The sequence below is a fragment of the Gadus morhua genome, chromosome 23 (genome assembly GCF_902167405.1).
Source record: "Gadus morhua chromosome 23, gadMor3.0, whole genome shotgun sequence".
In the NCBI taxonomy this organism is placed as follows: domain Eukaryota; kingdom Metazoa; phylum Chordata; class Actinopteri; order Gadiformes; family Gadidae; genus Gadus; species Gadus morhua.
Window position 1 is genome coordinate 9599830 of NC_044070.1, and position 22740 is coordinate 9622569.

General features: G+C 52.2%; 1 protein-coding gene across 1 annotated transcript in view; it reads right to left on the bottom strand.

Moving 5' to 3' along the window:
- Positions 1–389: 389 nt before the first annotated feature.
- Positions 390–22740, bottom strand: part of gli3 (GLI family zinc finger 3) — a gene marked incomplete at its 5' end in the record, with an annotated part of 32363 nt that continues 10012 nt past the window's right edge. Inside the window, 8 exons of the mRNA XM_030349701.1 lie at positions 390–4576; positions 4989–5379; positions 6689–6982; positions 7476–7640; positions 8157–8306; positions 17300–17440; positions 18561–18674; positions 20401–20620. Coding sequence (XP_030205561.1) covers positions 2208–4576; positions 4989–5379; positions 6689–6982; positions 7476–7640; positions 8157–8306; positions 17300–17440; positions 18561–18674; positions 20401–20620 — 3844 coding nt within the window. The remainder of the gene's footprint in view (positions 4577–4988; positions 5380–6688; positions 6983–7475; positions 7641–8156; positions 8307–17299; positions 17441–18560; positions 18675–20400; positions 20621–22740) is intronic.

Below are 22740 nucleotides of genomic sequence, written 5' to 3' on the forward strand. Positions count from 1 at the left end.
TATACAATCCCAGAAAACAGGACTAGGGATTCATGAGTACCAATGCTAGAAAGGCCTGCCTATGTAATGTATAATAATAATAATAATAATAATAATGTCTGTGATTGAGTAGATTAACTTTTTCTGCTTGATATGTATATTTGCCTATATGTATATATGCCTATTGAAAATATCCTTGTCATAGTTTAAATGTGCCGCTATGGAAGCCTTATATATGAAACAGTAAACCGGCAGCTACATCTCAAGAGAGAATTATTTGTTGGTAGTATTTGTTAAAGTGGGCCCCAATACATTTTTGCCCAAATCACCAAGACCGCCCCTGCGGGACCTATATTAAGTTAACTAACAACTAATTGTTCATTCAGCCGACATATAAGAAACAGGGCACGCAAGTTATAAATTCCTTTTATTTTTATTTTTTTATTAAAACCATACAAACATTTGTAGTCAGTTATAAAAGGTTGGAGTGAGTTTTGTGGCAGGGGCGCAGAGTCTCGTCTTATTGGCCCCCTGACCCTTCGCATCATAACCCCTGCTAAACCTACACAAAGAGTAATGTATTTACACATTTATATATATTTATAAAATAAGACAATACACATGAAAAAAAAATTATAATAAAAAAGTAAAAGAATGCTTTTCGCAAACCATGACTCTCTGATAGTCAGTAATTGCCGAATGTCGTTTATTCAGGTCTCACAAGACACTTCAAATGGTTGTTATTTTTTTGTTCTATAATTCATTGGCAACAGAAGATTGGCAGTGTTAGTTCTCTTTTTAAACAGGCAGTTATAAGGCACACACCTCAATTTTCTTCCCTCCTGTAAAAGGAATACATTTCTGCTTTAAAAAACTAAAACAAAAAAATGAACACAAAAAAACGAATTGAGAAAAAGTACCAAAACATATTAAACAAATTGTACCTCATTCCTTTGATGCCCAATGCTAGCGAATCCGCTTAATACGTTTAACGTTTAACACGTTGTGCGCGGGTTGCTAGCCAATGCTAACACTGTTTTTTGCTAACGTCACTGCGACAGCGGTGCAAACGCCTTTCTTAAAGAGCTTTGGAGAAAATAATATTTCCTATTCAGTAACGTCATCATATTCACCAGCAAAAGAGGCAAATACTTGTTATATGGACCACCAAAAATGTAAGTAAAACATAAATTGAAAATATAAAGAAACATAAAAGCTAGCAGTATTAGCAAGTAAAGCACCAAATGGGACACCGTGTAGTCAATGTGTAAAAAAAAAAGTATAATTTTACATTACCTCCAAAATTCAATCAAACGTCAACATTCAGTTATGTCTAACAGAATATAAAAAGGAGTTTTATACAGCGATAAGTACCTTAGCGGACTAACTAAAAACAAGCCGTTTCAATATTGACGAGAAGAATATACTTGCTGTTACGGTGATTTCTAAGACTTGGACATTTTTATTTTTTATGTGATTTATTTTTTTAGAACCGTGAATGTACTGAGATACCGTTAAACACACACCACTCATTAAGACCCGATAGAACTATAGAAGCATTACGATTCAAAGATCCGTCAAAGCAACAATACAAACGAAAGGACGATAGATGTAAATATATACCACATATAAAAAAACGGTGATGTAAAAAATTAGCGTCAGCTCTCCGAAAACCTAAATTCCCTCGAGGAGATTCAATGCAAATCAAAGGCTTGGTACCTGTCTGCTCAAAATTAAGAGATAAGTTGGCACATGGGCTAGTCTATGTACTTTATAAAGACGGCATTTATGTTAAACCTTGAATACATGCATTTATATCAACAGTGTGTACAGGGGAAAACGAAGCACAGATCAAAGTGAGGCTCACCGTCATGTCGTTATACAAAGGGGTGGGCTTCCAAAAATAGCCTTCATTCCAATAAAGGAATATAACTTTATTTACATGTACATTTGACACATCCCTTTTATTCTTTAAAATGGGGATGTTTCTTTTTTAATTTTACAAAATACATCTGGCAACCACAACCACTTCCAGAGCAATACATTTGAAATAACCAACACTTTTAAGTGTTAACAATTTCATCCTCATCTTTTTTCAATTTTTTTTCAAAAGTTCTTCATGTACACCAGAGGTTTTCCCTCCCTTTTCCAATTGACCAATGGGGAGGAGTGAGAGGTCAGGGAGATACGGTCGATAGGAGAGAACGAGGGGTAAGGGAGAGAGGCAGCTACTGCATGATGGCCAGATACATGCTCTCCTCTGCGAGGCTGGTGAGGAGCGAGCTCATGTCTCCGATCGCCATGTTGTTGTGACCCGCGGGGGTGAGTGCGGGGCCGCCGCCGCCGCCGCCGTGGAAGGTGGCAGAGGCCCGCGGCGTGGTCAGCCGAGACGACGTCCGGGACAGACCCTGGAAGATGGAGGGGCTGATGACCCCCGACACCAGGCTGCCCTGGTCGTAGCCGTCCTCCAGCATGGCTCCAAAGTCCAGGCTCACCACCTCGTCCATCTCGCCGGGGACGCCGTCGTCGCCGCCGCCGCCGCGCACCGTGCTCGTGACCTGGTCCGACCCCGGGGACAGGATGCCCCCGCCGCCGTCTTGGTCCGCCGACGGGGACATGGGCTCCAACAGGCCCTGGTCTTGCAGCGCTCCGGGGAAGGCGGAGCTCTTCAGGCGGTCCGGCTCGAAGCAGAGGGCCTCGTCGAAGCCCTGCGACAGGTAGCCGGCGTCGGGGGCCTCCAGCTTCAGCCCGGACACCTGGTGGACCAGGGAGCAGTGGGTCCCGACCCTCTGCTCCTTGGTGCTCCTCTCGGGGCTGAGGTACTGCTGGGCCCGGCCCAGGTTCCTGTACCCGCCGCCGGGCGCCGGCCGATGGGACGCGGGGTCGTGGGGGGGTTGGCTGGGCGGAAGGTGGTTCATGGAGGAGCGGCCCAGGAGCAGGTTGCCGCCCATCTGGCATGAGGCACGGCTGTTCTGCTGGAAGGGTCCCTGGCTCGGGGCCTGCTGGCCGTAGCCCGGGGGGATCGGCCCGCTGGCGATCTGGGAGAAGTCGGGCCGGGCGCCGTACGTCTGCGCCGGGACGCGACCACTTCCTCTCGCGGCCTGCATGCAGGAGTTGACGGTGGAGGGGGACTCCAGCTTCAGGGCGGGGTTGACCATGCAGGGGTTCTGGTAGTCCCTGGAGCCCTGCTGCTGTACCACCATGTTGCCAAACCTGCCGAAGGCGGCCGGCGGCGTGGCCGGCGGGGCGGGGTGAGCGCCGCTCCGGGGGCCCTGCCACCTCCCGCACAGCTGGGCCTGCTGCCCCTGCTTCTGGGGCGGGCTCAGGGCCGAGCCGGAGCTCACCTCGTTCCACTGGATGGGCAGCCGGCTGGGGCTCTCTCTCTCGGACGCCCTCTGCTGCAGCTCCTGGAGGCCCTGATGGGGCCCGGGGTAGAACATGGGATCCACGTCCAGCGGAGCCGCCTGGGGGCCCGGGTCCCCGTGGTGGTGGGGCTCCCCCTGGGCGTTGGCCCTGAGGTACTGCAGCAGGTCGTCGGGCAGCATGTCCTCGTCGGCCAGCAGCAGGCCGCCCTCCCCGTCCACCTCCATGGCCAGGGCCGAGTGCTCGGCGATGCTGGGGCCGCAGGGCGAGTGCTGGGGCCCCCGCTGGTGCAGGTGGCCCTCGGGCCGTGGCCCCGGGTTCTGCGGGGCGAAGCCGTGGGCGGCCGGGTGCTGGGCCCCGCTCAGAGGCGGCAGGGGGTGGAGGGCGTTGAGGCTGTTGAAGCGCTGCACCTGGGGCAGGCCCAGGACCGGGTCGGGAGCCTGGGAGCGCACCGGGTCACTGGCCCGCCTGGCGCTCTGTCCCAGCCCCTCGCCGGGGTAGAACACCCTCCTCCTGGAGCCGCCCGAGTGGCCCGAGTAGCCGTTGGCGTCGGCGTAGCCGTTGGCGTAGCCGTTGGAGCCGTCGCTGCAGCGCCGCGGTCTGACCAGCGGGGGCAGGGCGTGGCTGGCCCCTCCCCCCTCCTCCGTGCACGTCTTCAGGCTCATGCGCTCCATGTTGGGGAGCGGGGTCGGCGGCGGACCCCCGGTGGCGGCCGCGTACCTGGCCTTCAGGTGGTAGTGCTGCGCCGGGGTGAGGCTCAGCATGCCCCGCGACCCTGCCGCTCCGCCTCCTCCCCCCACGCCGCACCCTCCCCCGCCGAGCCCCGCCCACATGGCGCCGCCCACGCCGCCGCCGGACACCGCGCCCCCCGTCCCGCCGCCGCCGCCCTGGCTGGCCTCGCTGGAGCGCCGCGAGGCGTCGGTGGAGATGGGGTCGTAGGAGTCGGTGGCGCTGAGGTTGTGCAGGCGGCGGTGGTGGCGGGCGGCGGCGGTGGCCACGCCCCCCTCGCTCTGGGACGCCTGGCTGGAGCGCCGGCTGGAGAAGCAGGGCGAGATGCCCGAGGAGCGCCGGCTGCCGCTCAGGTAGGCGGAGCTGGCGGCCGAGCTGTTGGCGCTGTCGCGGCGCTCGCGTAGCAGCTGCAGGACGGTGAGCTCCGTGGTGGGCCCCCCCCCCGGCTCCGGGCGGGGCGCCGGGGGGGGGGCCGGGACCTCCCATGGCCTGTCCAGACAGGATCCTGGGGGGGGGGGGTGAAGGGGGGAGAGGGGGGAGGATGAGGAAGGGGAGGGGGGAGGAGGAGGTGAGAAGAGGAGGGACAAAAGTCAGTGTTATGAAAGAGAATATGGTCAAAGAAGTTCAGGTATCAGTATAAACAGACCCCAGAAATCCCAAATTCCAAATGAATAAAGTACTGTCTCATCTGATAACTAACCCTAGCACTATTAAATAATACACATTAATACCTTAGTCAACATGAACACCATTACCATAGTTACCATTAGTAAATGATTAAGTTAACTCTTGATGAACTTTTTAGTTAATGTGAGTTAATCTTTATTACTGTACAAACTATTTCCAATCCATGGTTAATCCTTGCACTCCTCCTGTACACTGCCACCAGTGATGGCGGTCGTCTGGTTTGAACTCACCCTTCCCCAGGATGTGTGGCAGCGAGGGGCCTCTAGGGGGCGGTGTGGGGGACAGGGACCCCAGCCGGGTCAGACTCCCGTTCACCTGCTTCAGCCGCTCCATCTTCAGGTGCTCCATCCAGCGCAGCGGGCGGCCCACGCCGCGCCTCGCCTGCACGCCCAGCGTCACCGTGGAAACCATGCCGTCCATGATGGCCGCCGTTCCCCTCTCCTCCTCTTCCTCCTCGCCCTCGTCCTCGTCCTCGTCGTCCTCCCCCCGGCCGCCCTCCTCCTCCGCCGCCGCTAGCCCCGCCCCCGGTGAGCGTCCGGCGCTCACATGAGGGTGGAGTCCACGGCTGGAGAGGGACTGCTCACCGCATGAAGACTCACCGCCAGGGCTTGGCTGAGACGCCTGAGGGGACAGGAGACGGGGACACCGTCAGCGGACGCCTTCGAGGAGACGCTTGTACCCGGACAGACGCACGGCCCCCGCCCCACCCAACGCGTGGTCCTCGCTTTGAAACCCCCGTGCCACCGCTCCCTTCTCTTTCTAGTTGCAGCTTGTGGGAGTTTACCACGTTGTCGATGGAAGTGCTTAAAACCAGGACGTTGAGTTAACCGCGAGTCCTTGGGGTCAACCAGGACCGACCGAATGTCAGTGGTCGAATCACATGGCCCAACGTGCGCTGCCTTATGTCCCCGCCCCCTTCAACGCAAAGGTATCCCCCGGCCTCACAGGGGCCTTCCCACATTCCCTTGCCCCATGCGACGACACATCCAATACAAAGTGTATTGGAGGCGTTGCCAGACGCAAGGCCACATGTGTGGTGGGGGCGGCCCGTTAGACTGCAGTGTGTTCATCACGTCATTTGGGAGAGGGTAAGGGTTTAGTGTGGACATCGGGGTTCAAACCCAGAACCCGTCCGCTTGGAGTCCAACACCCTAACCACTTATCCGTTATTATTCACCATTTACCATGAAAAGCACCAGTGCTTTTCATTAACAGCCAGGAATCACAATGAGAAGACATTGAAATGACAATCAATTAAAAGAGGATCAGAGATAACAAATGAAAAACTGAAATGTAAAAATGAAAGTATACCAATGAGATAGGATGCCTCTCTGTCTTCAGGGAACACATAAGGCCCCGAGGCATCATATCTTATCATAGTACCACACAACAGAACACAAATACCACATGACTAATGGGGAGAGGGTGGTGCATGCAGGAGGTGACGGAGGAGGTGAAGAGGAGTTAGTGGAGAAGGTCCTATCTCACCTGATGACCCACTGTCCATAGAAAGAGGAGGAGTTAGAAGCCCAAGAGGATAGAAGAACACATTAACCTATTAGTCGAGGTCACACACACACACACTCCCTCAGATTCACACATACACACAAAGTATTGTTTGATCTCGCGCACACACACACACACACACGCATGGTTAGTAGTGGAAGTACATATAAAGGTTAGCAAAGCAATTCAGTTAAACTACTGCTCTTGGTAGTCAGGAAGTGTGTTAAAGAACAATATAGCTAATAGCTATTATCAGCCAGGGGTTAGAGGTTAAACAGATCATACGTGATTATTATTGTTAGCATGTATTAAAAGTAGGACGTCATCTTTCTTCCATGTTGCCCATTCTGATGAACGGTTGCAGGAGGGTACGTATTCAAAAGGGAGGCCCATGAAGGTGAACCCTAACCCTCACATCTCCTACCATGGGCTTCTCCGTCTTGATGGACTTGACCTGCAGACAGTCGTCCTGCTTTGAGGGGGCGTGTCCGTACTCCCGTTGGTCCCCGAAGCCGCCTAGCGACAGTTGGCCCGGCGACCGGCCCTGGCCGTTGCCGCCGGGGTCCCGGGAGTGTGGCGGCGGCGGGCGGGGGTAGTCGCCGCGCTGCTTCTTGGTCACGTGCGCTTCGGGCCCGTGCACGGTCTTCACGTGCTTGCGCAGCGAGCTGGGGTCCGTGTAGCGTTTGGTGCAGCCCGGGATCTTGCACACGTACGGTTTCTGACCAATCAGAGGGGAGGATTCACAGACGTCACGTTTTTGGCCAATCAGTTCAACAGTTCTTGGAATAAACGTTAAACTCTATTCAACTTTTAAAATAAGCCTATAATAATAATTTATTATAGGCTGTCTGACCTTCATATTCTGATTGAGGCTACTTGCCAGGGCACACTCCATAGAGACAAGGGAAGTGTATTTGTGGTTTGCCTAAAGCTAGCACTATCCATCATTGGTGTAATCTGCACTGGCAGGACGATGCCTGTCACATTTGGATTATTATGTTTTCTCCTGATTATGTGACAAACAGCGGAGAAAAAATCCACGCTCGATTTTATTAGCATTTTGTAAATTATCCTGCAACCCCCCCCCCCCCGCCCCAAACACCAAATAATTGAACCCACAGCTTGATAGCCTCTATCTGACCAACGTTACGACATCATATCCACGAGTCCCTCTCTGACCAATCCCAGAGCAGCAGTGACAGGCTGGGTACCTCGTTGGAGTGCGTGCGGTTCTGGTGCTTGGCCCGGTCCGAGGCGTTGGAGAAGGCCTTGTTGCAGCCCTCGTGCTCGCACACGTAGGGCTTCTCCCCCGTGTGGGACCGCAGATGGGTCTTCAGGTTCTCCAGGCGGGAGTAGGCCTTCGCACAGCCCTCGAACTGCAGGGAGAAGCGGAGACACGGGCTAGGTTTAGTCCGCATTTAGGCCTTGAGTCCACAAGTACACTTAGGACACATGGTGCACTACTGCTGGTCACTGCTGGCGTTCTCTTTGACGTGGATTGTATGGGCAGATGATGAAGGTTAAACGATGCGCGTGGAGGATCAAGCTTCAACATGGGGGAAGAAAATGTTCAAAGTGAATACATGGTCCTCAGTGTCTGTGTGTGTGTGTGTGCGTGTTTGAGAGTTAACACATTGTCCTCAGGGTGTGTGTGTTTGTGTTTGTGAGAGTGAATACATTGTTCTCAGGGTGTGTGTGTTTGTGTGTGTGTGTGTGTGTGTGTGTGTGTGTGTGTGTGTGTGTGTGTGTGTGTGTGTGTGTGTGTGTAAATACATAGTCCTCAGTGTGTGTGTGTGTTTGTTTGTGTGTGTGCGCATGTGTGTTTGAATACATGGTCCACAGAGTGTGTGTGTGTGTGTGTGTGTGTTTGACGGTTGTGTGTGTGTGCTTACGGTGCACTTGTGCGGCTTCTCCCCGGTGTGTCTGCGCATGTGGACCACCAGCATGTACTGGGCCTTGAAGGGCTTCTGCTCCCGGGAACACTCGTCCCAGCGGCACACAAACTCCTTCTTCTCCCCGTGGATGTGGTCGTTGTTGATGTGCTGGAGAGAGACAACATGGAGGCACAATGTCATTCAGAGGAACAAACTGCTACCGTTTTCACGCCTTTTTTCGACATGGAAATTATTTTCTCTCAGGGTTCCATAGTATACAGCCAATCAAATCCTCAGCCGATCATACCAATTAGAGAATTAAACAATCAGAACATGATAACAAAATATGGATAAATACATGTTTTAAAACAAGTACTATAGATATTTTTTATATTATCTTCCTTTCATAAAACTTTGTTTGGTTAATTGAATTTGATTGATTGAATTTGTTTAATGTTTGAAGTGAATGTAGGAAAAAAATTTGAAACGAATAATATAAACTGGATGTAAGGACGGTTCAGGGGAGAGTAGCAGCTAAGAAAGGGAAAAACAGAAATGCTTCGACGGGGTACTGAGATCACATCAGGGCCCGTTTAGACGGGTTGTCATCTCTCTGGAAGTCTCTGTGCACCAAGGAGGCACGGAAACCAAACATTTTGTTTCCAATTTGTCATTCTTTTATTGATTCACTCTTCTTCCTCCTTTTTCTCCCCAGCTTCACTTATTTGGTCTCATTTGTCCGACCCAACTATTTCTCCTCCTCCTCCTCCTCCTCCTCCTCCTCCTCCCCTCCTCCTCCTCCTCCTCCTCCTCCTCCTCCTCCTCCTCCTCCCCTCCTCCTCCTCCTCCTCCTTCTCCTCCTCCTCCTCCTCCTCCTTCTCCTCCTCCTCCTCCTCCTCCTCCTCCTCCTCCTCCTCCTCTCTGAGGAGTATCAGGCTGTCTGCCGAGGCTCAGCGGCCAAGCTGAATGGGATTTTCAAATAAAGCCCTGTCACTTCCCATCACACGGCCCCTGGCCCCTCCATGACCACCGCTGACAGTTGTGCTGCCGTGGCAACTACCAATCTCAGGCTTAGGGGGGAGGCTTCGGGGGGAGTGAGGGGGGAGAGCTTTAGAACTCCACTGGAGCATTTTATCAACTAACCCTCTCTCCCTCTCCCTCTCCCTCTCCTTCCCTCTCCCTCTCCCTCTCCCTCTCTCTCTCTCTCTCTCTCTCTCTCTCTCTCTCTCTCTCTCTCCCTCTCCCTCTCCCTCTCCCTCTCTCTCTCTCTCTCTCTCTCTCTCTCTCTCTCTCTCTCTCTCTCTCTCTCTCTCTTCAACTCTCTCTCTACCTCTCGCTCTCCCCTGTCACTCTCTCCCCTGATGTTTGGACTATTGGGGTGAAGGAGGGAGGAAGAGGTAAGGATGGAGGAGGTGAACGAGGGAGGAGGAGGTAAGGATGGAGGAGGTGAGGAGGGCGGAGGAGGTGAGGAGGGAGGAGGTCAGGAGGTCAAGGGAGGTGGTGGAGGTTTTAAACGGGGGGATTTAAGCCCAGCCTGAGGGGGGTTTAGGAGGAGACAGACAGACAGACAGACAGAGAGAGAGGATGGCGTGCAGACGGAGGGATCCTGCGGGGATGAACCAAACATCTGACTCTGTGTTCGGGGGACGACCGTGTGGTGGAGGGCCCCTGAAGAGCGGCCCCTCCAAGCGGCCCTCAGAAAGCAATCCAAAAAACTCAAAGAGCCAGACGACAATATCCTGCCCCACAGGAAGTGGTCTTATTGGGTTCCAGATCAGGGGGGGAGGAGGGTGGGGGGGGAGAGGGAAGGGGGAGTCGAGCGGAGCGAGAGGGAGAATCAACTTTCATCGTGATGTTTATTCGTCGGGGGGGAACACTGGCCGTCTTTGAGTGGCGACGGCCCGAGAGCGTGGACTGTACAATATGCAGAATAGACACAAATAAAGCGAGGGGAACCATTCGTACAGGGAGCGGGAAAGAGAAGCAGGAGTCAGGGTTGGTTACCCTCAGAGATTAGCCTCCACTGTTGCAATGCACTCTGGGAAATGTACCCAACGACGCCTGGGAGCGGGGGGTGTGAGTTTATCTGTGTATCGGTGCACAAGGCTGCTTTCGGTGGAAACGATGCAAATTACTATTTAGTCCTTTTTCTGATGGTACTCTGAGCGTCATCGCTGAGGGTCATGACGTTGTCGATAAGAAGGTAGCTTCTAGGGTATCTTGATATAGGATCCCTGTTGTGTGTGTCAGACTGTGGATGTTGGGGATCAAACCCAGAACCTTTCGAAAAAGCACACAGAACAACAAATACTATCAATGCTTTGTGACGATTGTTGCAATTGACGATGTCAAATGCAACAATCGCCAACGTCCCTTAATCCACCAATCAGGTGGTTTTGCATCGGAGGGGGAATGAACAAGGCTGTGAACTCTGACTAAACTCGGGGGACGGCGGGGGGGCCCTCTGAAGACCGGAGGCCCCTCGATGGTTGTTAACACAGAGACCTGACCGCCTTTATCCAGCCGATCCCGGTCACATCCGTCTGGCCCCCGCCGATCAATACCCAGCGATACACACACGGCGTAACGGATGATGTGCGCTAACCGCCACATGATGCACTGTAGCGGCCAGAGGAAGGAGAAGAGGTGAATTAAAGACATTCATAAATCCTCAAGGGCCCGCCATTATTTTGAAGTGACAACTTTTAATTTGAAAGTGACAAAACAAGACTAATTCCATAGAAAACGTTTGGGGAGAGCAGACAACGACAACGACAACGACGACGGACACTATTAGTGAAGGGGTCCCAAGATGGATGTCCGTCTCTCTCTCCCTCTCTCTCTCTCTCTCTGATTGTTCTGGGGCAGCACTGTTTGATACACAGCCCACCCCCCCCCCCCCCCCCACCCCTCCACACACACACACACACACACACAAACACAAACACATACACAGAGACACACAAACACACAAAGAGACAAACACACACACACCACTGAGTGATAGATGCATTGGGGTATTACATCACACACCATGGTGGTAACACACACACACACACACACACACACACACACACACACACACACACACACACACAAACACTCACACACATATACTCCTACACAGACACACACACAGACTCCTACACACACACACTGGATAAATAAAGCTGGTTGTTGACAGATGTGATGTGAGCTCTAAGCTGACAGAGAGAGGTACAGACAGCATGAAGAGAGAGAGCGAGGGAGATGCTGCTACATAGAAAGAGAGAGAGTGGGGGCGGGGGGGAAGAGCTCCTTAATGGGCGATCTAATGGGGTTATTATTGGATGGATAATCCCTGTGCCGGGTGGACGTTCACTCGCTGGAATCGATAAAAAGCCGTCTCCGGTTATTCACCGCCAGCCGGATTATTGGCCAACAACGGCACAAATAAATACCTAAATAAACCGAACGATAAATAAATACAAAATATATAAACTAATAGGTATATAAAAAATACAACACTGGATGGATTTAGTGGGCAGTGGAGCATAGGGACATGGACAAGCAACGTATAAACACACACACACACACACACACACACACACACACACAAATACACAAATACACAAGCACACGCACACACACATACAGAACAGACAGACACACAAACACACACGCACAGAACAGACACACATACAAATACACATACAGACACACACACTCACACACAAATAGAAAACATTAACAATACAAACAAGTGTACATGTACACACAAACACACATACACACACACACACACACCTTCCACCAGCTTCCACCAAGCCTTCCTAAACCAACGTTTTACCATTTCTATACTCTCTTTAAAACCAATCTCCCGTTTAAGAGAACAAGAACCTTATCTTTCCCTGTTTCCCAAACAAGCGGCAAAGCAGGGGACCAAACTGTAATCCGGGGGCCGGCTGCGCGGGGGGACCCGGCCATGCGTGTGAACCCACATTACGGCGGGCTACTGTAGTGCGTACGCGCCTGCTATCATTACCGCCACCGCCCCCTACGGACCCCGTCTGCGTGTCTCCTTATCGGGGCCGCGGGCCGCCGCCGCCGCCGCGCGCATTAGGATGCACGCGGCGCGGCGCGTGAATACCGCCGCTGTTTACACGGCAATTTCACTTAGCGGCCCGGGGCCCCGCAACGCTGTTTAGCTTTTTATCAAACAACGGCTAATAAATCATACGGCACTTCTGTGGTGTCAGCCTCCGAGACGCTTTGTATGGGGAGACGGGGGAGAGAGGGGGCAGGAGGGGGGGAGTGGGGGGGGTATTATTAGGGGGGAAGGGGGGGGGGGGGGGGGGGGGGGTTGAGAGGGAGAGAGAAGGTAGAGGGATGAGAGAGGAAGGCAAATAAGGATAGATTGAGGGGGAATGAGAGAGTAAGGGAGGGATGGGGGAGATGGGAGGGGGCGATGGGGGGAGGGATGAGAGGGAAAAGGGTGAGAGGGAATGCAGGGTAAGGAGATGAGAGGGTGAGGGAGGTGATGGGATAGACGAGGGAAGAGCAAAGGATACAGGGGTTAAGAGAGGGTGAGAGTGGGTGAGGAAATGTCAGACAAGAGGGGAAGGGAGAGAGAGCGAGAGGGGGAGAGTGGGTGGGATGGAGGGCACAAGAGATAGGAAGGGAGAGAATGTGAGAGAGAGGGTGAGGTAGAGAATGAGAGGGAGTGGGGAGGGGTTCAGAGAGAGGGTGGGAGGGGGGGGGTTAGATGAGAGAGAGAGGAAGGGAGTGAGTAAGTGAGAGAGCGAACAGGAGATGGAGAGAGTGAGGGGTGTTTTACGAGTGTGTTTGTGTGTGTGTGTGTGGGGGGGGGGGGGGGGGGGTGGTATGGGTGAGAGTGCCTCAGCCTCAGTCTTCTCATCTTGGGAGAAGATCTTCCAGAGCGATAAGGTTCTACTAATCCTTCTGATCAACTCACACCAGCCTTCTACAAGCGCCGGCTCCTCCAGCGGGCAGGGAGGGGCCTTCTAACACTCTACCACCATGATTATCTCACCCCCAACACCGGGAAGCCACACAGCGACTAGCCGGGCTTCACATCCACAACGCTAACGTCGCGCTGCAGCATTTGTTCGCATTCTTCTGGTTTACGTGGTGCTGTGGTAAAAGTCACACCCACATCATGCTAAGATGGGGTGCTAAGGCTTACAGTCACATCCATGTCATGCCAACAGTCCCATCCACATTCCTATATTGTAATACCTAAGAGTCACTTCTACATCATGCTAATGTGGAGCTCATGCTAACAATCACATCCACATTTTTCTCACGTAGTGCTACAGCTAAAAGTCAGATCCACCTTCCTAACTTAGTGCTGTAGCTAACAGACCCAATGACATCCAGCTAATGTAGCGCTGAGGCTATCAGTCACCTCCACATCGATAACAAAATGCTACGGCCAAAACTACGGCCAACAGTCAAGGATCTATCTAAGGATTAATAATACTAAGTTTCGATGTAGATTTCGACCTACATGGCAGTTTGTTTTAAATTCTTATCTGTGATTAGAATGTACGACAGTGTATCCCGGCACTAACAACAATGACGTCTCACTTATTTTAAATTAATTGGACTCAATTTAAAATAACCGTGGGATTATTTAATCTGAACGGCAATCTCAATGGAATGTAGATGCGTATCTTTAAGAAACAGTGCTAATCCCAATCTTACAGACGCCTCAGTCTTATTTTCCTTTTTCTTATATCATCATATGTTTCTAAAACTGTAAAAATCAGTCCCTGATAAAACACTACACATCTGTTTTTATATAATCAATAAAACAAACCTCATGGTTTACTCAACGTGTAACCATAGCAACACATCACAGAGATTTCAGGGTATTATGGGATAGAGGAGTTATTGGCACCTTCTGCAGCAAACCGAAGAATGGAAGCTAGAGGAGCGATCCTACTCTGAGAGCTCAACTAGTCTTATCTTTAAACGTCTTTCAGGGGGAAAGAGACATACTGGAGAGAGAGAGAGAGAGAGAGAGAGAGAGAGAGAGAGAGAGAGAGAGAGAGAGAGAGAGAGAGAGAGAGAGAGAGAGAGAGAGAGAGAGAGAGAGAGAGAGAGAGAGAGAGAGAGAGAGAGAGAGAGAGAGAGAGAGAGAGAGAGAGAGAGAGAGAGAGAGAGAGAGAGAGAGAGACTCTAGATGGAGAGAGAGAGAGAGAGACAAAGAGAATGAGAGAGAGAGAGAGAGAGAGAGAGAGAGAGAGAGAGAGAGAGAGAGAGAGAGAGAGAGAGAGAGAGAGAGAGAGAGAGACTCTAGATGGAGAGAGAGAGAGAGAGACAAAGAGAATGAGAGAGAGAGAGAGAGAGAGAGAGAGAGAGAGAGAGAGAGAGAGAGAGAGAGAGAGAGAGAGAGAGAGAGAGAGAGAGAGAGAGAGAGAGAGAGAGAGAGAGAGAGAGAGAGAGAGAGAGACTCTAGATGGAGAGAGAGAGAGAGAGACAAAGAGAATGAGAGAGAGAGAGAGAGAGAGAGAGAGAGAGAGAGAGAGAGAGAGAGAGAGAGAGAGAGAGAGAGCTATAGAGACAAAGAGAGAGAGAGTAGATGGAGAGAGGGAGAGAGAGAGATGGAGAGAGAGAGAGAGAGAGAGAGAGAGAGAGAGAGAGAGAGAGAGAGAGAGAGAGAGAGAGACTCTAGATGGAGAGAGAGAGAATGAGAGAGAGAGAGAGAGAGAGAGAGAGAGAGAGAGAGAGAGAGAGAGAGAGAGAGAGAGAGAGAGAGAGAGAGAGAGAGAGAGAGAGCTATAGAGACAAAGAGAGAGCGAGTAGATGGAGAGAGGGAGAGAGAGAGAGAGAAAGAGAGAGAGAGACATAGGGGACAGAGAGAGAGAGATAGTTGGGTAGGGTACATGAAACAAACATGGAGGAGCTAATATTGACACCCGTATGGCGCCTGTCGACTGCGCGGGCCAGATAAGTGATAGGCAAGCTAAACGCTGCAGATCTGATGCGTATCTCCGGGCGCCGGCGGCGTTAGCCACACTGCAGCTAATGCGTCACGGTGCGGAGCTTGTATCGTTGCAGGAAAACGCGTTGACACACCAGAGAACACGCAGCTGTACGGCACGGAGGTCTGCGGAGAAACAGGCTCACCACACAGAAAATGAGGCCAAACAGGTAGACAGTCGAAGACGACCACTGAGGGGTTAAGGGAGCCCTTATTGTACCACCACGGTGTTGATTATTGTCTACAAGCCGCTCAGCCTTCCAGCCTACTCAGTGGACCACTACCAAAATAGGGGCCCTTCAATTATAAAGATGTTTAGTAAACCAGCTTAACGTTTCAGAACTGTGCGAACACTACAAGGGACAAATAGGACAAATAATGAAGTCCACATTTAGAACAGTGTAGTGGCAAGGGGGTTTGACTCTGAACCTCAACAGGTTCTGTGATTAGTTGACTGGGTCCACCGTCTACCTTGAGCAGGATGGCCGGACCCCCACCTGCTCCTTATTGACCGGTATCTGAATGCACTGTGAGTCCTGCTGGTTCATGAACTTGAGGTGAAGTGGAGGCCTGACTCCAGGCGCGGCTCCTTACGGTGGACGCATCGGCTCTTCCCTTCAGACATGCTTGAGAATCAGGGGGAGGGGTCTGTCTATTGGTTGGTTAAATGGAAATTCGCCCCCCCCCCCCCCACACACACACACACACACATACATACACCCACCCACCCGCACACACACACAGCAGAGTGTGTGTTGGAGAGACAGTGTGGTCCAAAGACTGTACTTATCCCATTACTGCATTACTGGAGGGAGGGGAGGGGAGAGATAAGAGCATTTTTCTAAAGCTGAATGAGATGGTTGGGGGTAAGGGGGAGGGAGGGCGTAGGAGGGGGGGAGGGGGGGGAGGGAGGGAGGGAGGGAGGGAGGGAGGGAGGGAGGGAGGGAGAGAGGGCTTTGGTGCTGGAATCTCGTTCCAGATCTGCTCGTGCACGGGAAATGAAAACCCAATATCTGGGTAGAGTCAAAACCGCCGGGAGCAAGAGGGAAGGAGAGAGGGAGAGAGAGAGGGAGAGAAGGGGAGAGAGAGTGAGGGAGAGAAGGGGAGAGAGAAGGGGAGGGCAAGTCAGAGTGACATAGACTGAGAGGCAGAGCGAGAGCGAGAGTGTGTACAACATTTAAAAAAATAATATTCTGGATTCCATTCCAAATGGAATGGATGGAAGACAAAAAAAATAAAAATCTTAAACAAAGACAGGTTAACAGGAGGGACTGTGTTGCATCATGTGTAGTCATGGCGATCCCTTCCAAGAGCCCGGTAGGGGGGATGGGGGCGGAGTCACGGAGATAGGGGGGAGAAGGTCGGTGAGGTGATGGGCACTGAGGTCAGATTGACACTTGGAGCGATGAGACAGTTGGTGTGCCTGTGTGTGTGCATGTGTGTGTGTGAGTGGATGAGATGATCCTCTGTAAAGACCACCTCATGCCCCCCCACCCCCTCCCCCTCCAGGAAGCAGGAAGTTGTCAGACAGACCCTCACCCTTCAGATGTGGGAGGCAGCCCATTCCGCGTGGAGGATATCAATTATAGATAGAGGTTAGCACCGCCGCGGAGCGCTAGCGTGTCAGAGGGCTAACAGACAGCTGTAGACAGAGCTGTAGCACATGGTGTGTGTGTGTGTGTGTGTGTGTGTGTGTGTGTGTGTGTGTGTGTGTGTGTGTGTGTGTGTGTGTGTGTGTGTGTGTGTGTGTGTGTGTGTGTGTGTGTGTGCTTGTGTGTGTGGGTGTGTGTGTGTGTGGGGGTGTGTGTGTGTGCTTGTGTGTGTGGGGGTGTGTGTGTGTGTGTGTGGGGGTGTGTGTGTGTGTGTGTGGTGTTGTAGATGTGTGCTTTCTGATTGGACGACATCAGCTGATCTTATGTGTTGCAATAATAGTACGCTGATTTTATCGACATTTCATATAATAATGTTATCCAGTTGATGGAGAGGTTTTATTTTATTGAGAGTGTCACTTAGAGTTGATAGCATTTGCTTTGTTTTGATGAAATTCTACTGTTAACGTGTACTTCAGGACAGAATCCTGTGTTGTTTCCTCCGATAGATTCCCTTCACCAAGCCTCACACCTGCTCTTCACATTTTTTTCGTAATTTTTTTACATTTGATGAATAAACTCACATGCACGAGTTGTTCCTGGGTATCGAACTCGCGGCAGCAGCCCTCCCAGTGGCAGTTGGTCTCGTACACCAGGTCTGGCTCCTGCCGGCCTTCGTCCTTGTCCCCTTCCTCCTTTACCATCGTCATCCCCTCGGGGTGATCCTGAACACACACACACACACACACACACACACACACACACACACACACACACACACACACACACACACACACACACACACACACACACACACACACACACACACACACACACACACACATGCATAAGGATGGTGGTAGGGGTGCTGACGGTGTAGGGTTTAGTGGTGATGGTGGTGATGATGTCAGTGGTGGTGGTACTGATGGTTGTGGAGGTGACGGTGGGGTTGGGGGTGTTGAAGGTTGTAGTAGTGGTGGTGGTGGTGCTGGTGGTGCTGGTTTTAGTGGTGATGAGGGTGTGATTTAATTGGGCCTAAGTGGTGGTATGTTGGTGAAGTCGGGGTAGGTCTGGGAGCTGGGTAGGCTTTATTTGGTGGGGGGAGGGGTGGTAGTGGTGTGTTTTTTGGGGCCGCTGAATGTTCATCAATCATTTGTGTTTTCATCGACTTTTAAACACTTTAGTTCTATCACTGAAACACAAAGAAGGCATTCTTGTCTGCTCGAAGAGAACAAAGAAGTATTTAGTGTGTTGATTTTCCCTTGTTAACTGCGGCTGAGGATGTAGGTTGAAATAATAGCCTACACCCAATATATATTTCATAAATTACATTCAATTCCACCAGCAGACAAAAAGCCTTTGTTGTGTCTTTTTGTGTTCCATCAATGTGCCGGGCGACCATTTTAAAAGTGCCTCATGACATTACACGCTCACGCATTCACACATTCACGGTCTTTAAACAAATGGTGTGCAAATGTGTTTCTTAAGTTGAACGCAAACAAAATAATGAATTATTTCTTCTGTCTTTCCATCCAGGTTTTCCACAATAAAATCCCTCTCCAAAAAATAATCATGACGTCTCAGGCCCATAATTCCGAGTCGCCCAAATAAAAGTCCCCTCCACATCTGGCTTCGCTAATGAGCTCCAACCCCGAGGAACAACTAATGATTCAAATCAGCTGAGTGGGTAAGTAGAGGACACAGATGTAGCCGAAAAACAAGAATGAGCTTTTTTTTCTACTTCCACAACACAGGAAACGTCTGGCCACTGGTGAGAGGAGAGAGCGTATATATTTCAGTTTGTTTGTTGTTCTCCGGTCTCCGTTGATGTGTGTCAGTGTTCACCTGGATGCTGATGGCTCCCGGGCTTGGCAGATCCTCCTCAGGTTTCATCTTGGAGCGTTTGTGATGCATGGGGTCCCCGGTGCTGCTCACGGCCGACTCGCTTGTCGGTTTGGTCTGTCAAACACAGGAAGTAGACGTCCATTTTGAAAACTAGAATTGCGCACCGAGACCACATTCTCTCACGGTCACTCGCGTACGGTCTGACGGCATCGCAGATCGACGATCAGACGCAACCAACAACATGCCATTACCTGATTGGCCACATTAGCCACTTTTCATGGATTTTTCCTCATACTGTTAATTAAATGACATGTTCATTATGTGGCGCTTACAGATACATTCTGTGGAAATTGGTACTTGTTTGGTGATATTTCATATTTTATTTTTTGTAGTATCTCATACATTACTGCGCAGTAGAGCCTTGTCTTGTTGTGAGAATCAAATTGTCCAGAATAACTACTGTGCTTTTGATTAATAAGAACCCTGTGACTTTGTAATACACCGGCCTGTTGTTATAGTTTTGTAAATATCAATGATTGATAGCGGTGTGTCTAGTTCTTTTGTCTCGTGTCTTTTTCCTGAAGGCTTCTGTCAGATCGGACGGATCCATTAGTCGACTGTGTGCGTACAGAGACATCTGACTCAAATATATTCCACTCTCCTCTGCGCACAGCCAACGAGAGCAAGAGCGTCATCGAGCTACTAGCTTGTTAGCTACCCTGGTCATGCCGATTAGAGCTAACTCAATGAACCAATCAGTTAGCCACTGAGTGTGGGTATGGTGGGGCGGAGGGAGGTTTCCACGATTAAGAATCAGCAGAAAGAACGAATGATGGGACCGCCTAATTGTACTGTCTGTACAGGATGGATATTTCCTGGACCCCATGTGACCTTCAAACAAAATGGTTGCAATTTAGTGAAAATCACTGAATTGATTTGCCAATTTGATTCATTGATTTACCTTAATTGGATGAATTGGGTGTATGTTGACGTCTAAGATTACTGAAGGGATTCACTATCTCCTCTCCACACTCCAAAACCACTTGAGAAGCAGATTGTTGACGACACACTCTGGTTATTGGGTGTCACTAAGTTGTAACACAGATATTTGTACTGTATTTGTTTACGCCCAAATCCCAAATAACCCTCTCAGAGGCTGCACCAGATCCACAGCCCAAACTCCCACAGCAACCTCTTTTTTGTTACCCAGCCGGGGGTCAAGGGTCAAGTTTGGCGTGCACTATTTAAATAAAGCCCCATTTGGGCAACCGCCCCCCCCCCCGAAAAACCCAGACTCCCGGCAACCAAGAGGGACTACAGCCAATCAGGGCTGAATATTTATCGGAGGCGGCGGTGGCGGCGGCGGGCCGTGCGTGCGGTGCGGCCCGCCACCGGGCCACGGAGAGAGCGTCGCGGCGTTGGATCCATCCATCCACGTCAATAGCCCGCGCCCAGACAGCGTCGCTCCCTCGCTAGTGATTAATGGCGGCAGCGGAGGGATTCTATGCTAACAAGCCCCTTGTCGTTTGCTTTCCGCCGCGCCGCTGAAACCCCGTAGCACCGGCAGCTCGCGGTCCGCGGGAAGAGGGGAAAAACCCAGAGAGACGAGCGGCTAGCTAGGAACGAGGGAAGCTCCCAGGAGAGCCTTGGCGCGGAGGGGGGGGGGGGGGGGGGGGGGGGGTTCCCGCCGCAAACGCTAACCGCAGTTAGCGGCAGAACCCCCTTTCCCCCGCCCTTCCCCAGCGCCATGTCTGCCGGCGTGCGGAGCCCGCTATCTATCAACGGTGATGATGAATCGCGTGGCGCGCCGGCTCGTGGCTAGCAGCTAGCGGGCGCTCACCTGCGGCGAGTCACTGGAGACCGGCAGCCGCTCGCTGGCGGTGAGGCCGGGGGGCGGGACCACGGTGATGGGCCGCTGGGTGGCGAAGGCGGGCGTGGGGTGGATGAGGGGGGGGCTGTGGCCGAACGGCGAGCCCACCAGCCCCGGCTGGCGGCCGATAAGACCCTGGTGCATCTGGAGGGCCACGGGGGTGGAGGGGTAGGCGAAGCTCAGCGCCGGGCTGGGGGGAGGAGAAGGAGGAGGAGGAGGAGGAGGAGGGAGGAGGAGGAGGAGGAGGAGGAGGAGGGAGGAGGAGGAGGAGGAGGTGGAAGAGGAGGAGGAGGAGGAGGAGGAGGAGGAGGAGGGAGGAGGAGGAGGAGGAGGAGAGGCAGGAGGAGGAGGGAGGAGGAGGAGGAGAGGGAAGAGGAGGAGAGGGAGGAGGAGGAGGAGGAGGAGGAGGTGGAAGAGGAGGAGGAGGAGGAGGAGGAGGAGGAGGAGGAGGAGGAGAGGCAGGAGGAGGAGGGAGGAGGAGGAGGAGAGGGAAGAGGAGGAGAGGGAGGAGGAGGAGGAGGAGGAGGAGGAGGAGGAGGGAGGAGGAGGAGAGGCAGGAGGAGGAGGGAGGAGGAGGAGGAGAGGGAAGAGGAGGAGGAGGGAGGAGGAGGACGACGAGGAGGAGGAGAGAGAGGAGGAGGGAGAGGAAGAGGAGCAGGAGGAGGAGAGAGAGGAGGAGGGAGAGGAAGAGGAGGAGGAGAGAGAGAGGACATGGTGGATCAAAACACAGCTCAGAAGGATAAGACACAAGGAGACGCCACGACAGTCAGGACATGGGTTGGAAGTTGTGTTGGTGTAGCGATGCAGAGGCAGGGGTGGGGGGTTAGAGGTGGGAGCTAGACTTTTTCCCGCCACCCCGGGGACAATCAGACAGGAAGTGCCATGGTGATGAATAATCACACAGGAAGGACCGTGGTAATGCTGCAGCTAGGGCGTTTAGTACAGGAGGCTCTAAGATTCACACTCGTTCACTAAGTGTGAATTATCATGCTGTTCTGTCTGGGGCTCTGTGACATTTATTTACTGGCTAAATGATAACAAAGATTAGAAGGAGAGTGTGCAACATGGTGGATAATGTGTAGACGTCTCAATCCGTCCTTGAAATGCGTGTTCTTGCCGGGTGTGAGTGCTCGTGAATGATGCTGAAGCGCCTTCCCCAAGAGGCGGGGGTGTTTAAACTGTGGTCTGAGGCTGGTCTGAGGAGGGACGGACCCCTCACGGGCCCTCGGGGGCCCTGGGGTGGACCACAGGGGGGGGTGGACCACAGGGGAGGTGAACCACAGGGGAGGTGAACCACAGGTGAAGCACCAGGTAAACACGGCTCACTGCGGCTGGAACCCAGCAGCCCAAGGCCAGGCTCCACTCATCGTTTCAGGTGGCCGCCATACTGAATCCATGTTTATTAAACTTAGGCCCAATCCCTGTTTCTACCCCTTACCCCTTCCCCTTACCCCTCCCCCTTGTTTTGAAGGGGTAAGGGGAAGGGGGGAGGGGTAAGGGGAAGGGGTAAGGGGTAGAAATGGGATTGGGCCTTAACCTAGCTTTAACCTTGCACTCCTCCTGGATAAAGACTGTCAACTACTTTCAAGCTGATTTACAAAGCCCAACCAAGCTTTAGATTAACCAACTACACAAACTGTATAGGTGATATAAACAGGCTTCAACTAGTTTCAACCCGATTCAGGAAGCTTATTTTTATCCAAACCGTAACCTTTGAAGACAACAAGACAAAAGACCATCGGCCCCTAGCCCGATGGTGTATTACTGTAATTATAAATGACACGTACAGCTCTGTGTGAGTGGAGACCAGGGAAGCATTCATCGTAGCGGCGTCCCAGACGCCCCGATCTCCCAACACTCATACGTCTGGGGCGCTTATTAAAGGGACCAACGGAAATCAATGACCCGGGACGCGTCTGGGGGCCCGGGGCCCCTGTCATATCGCTCATCCCTGTGTTGGTCGGAGCCATTTGGAGGCTGTCACCGCGACAACGGACCAGAGCGCCGGGTGATCGATCAGCCTCTCCACACAGATCGCTGATCAATGGATGTACAGGGAGGGGGGCCGGTGGGGGATGCTGCCTCTCTCTCTCTCTCTCTCTCTCTCTCTCTCTCTCTCTCTCTCTCTCTCTCTCTCTCTCTCTCTCTCTCTCTCTCTCTCTCTCCTCAACCCCTCTCTCTCTCTCTCTCTCTCTCTCTCTCTCTCTCTCTCTCTCTCTCTCTCTCTCTCTCTCTCTCTCTCTCTCTCTAGGGGAATGGTGGGTGGGGGTCGTGATGGGTCCCAAGGGGGAGGGGATGTGGGAGGGGAGG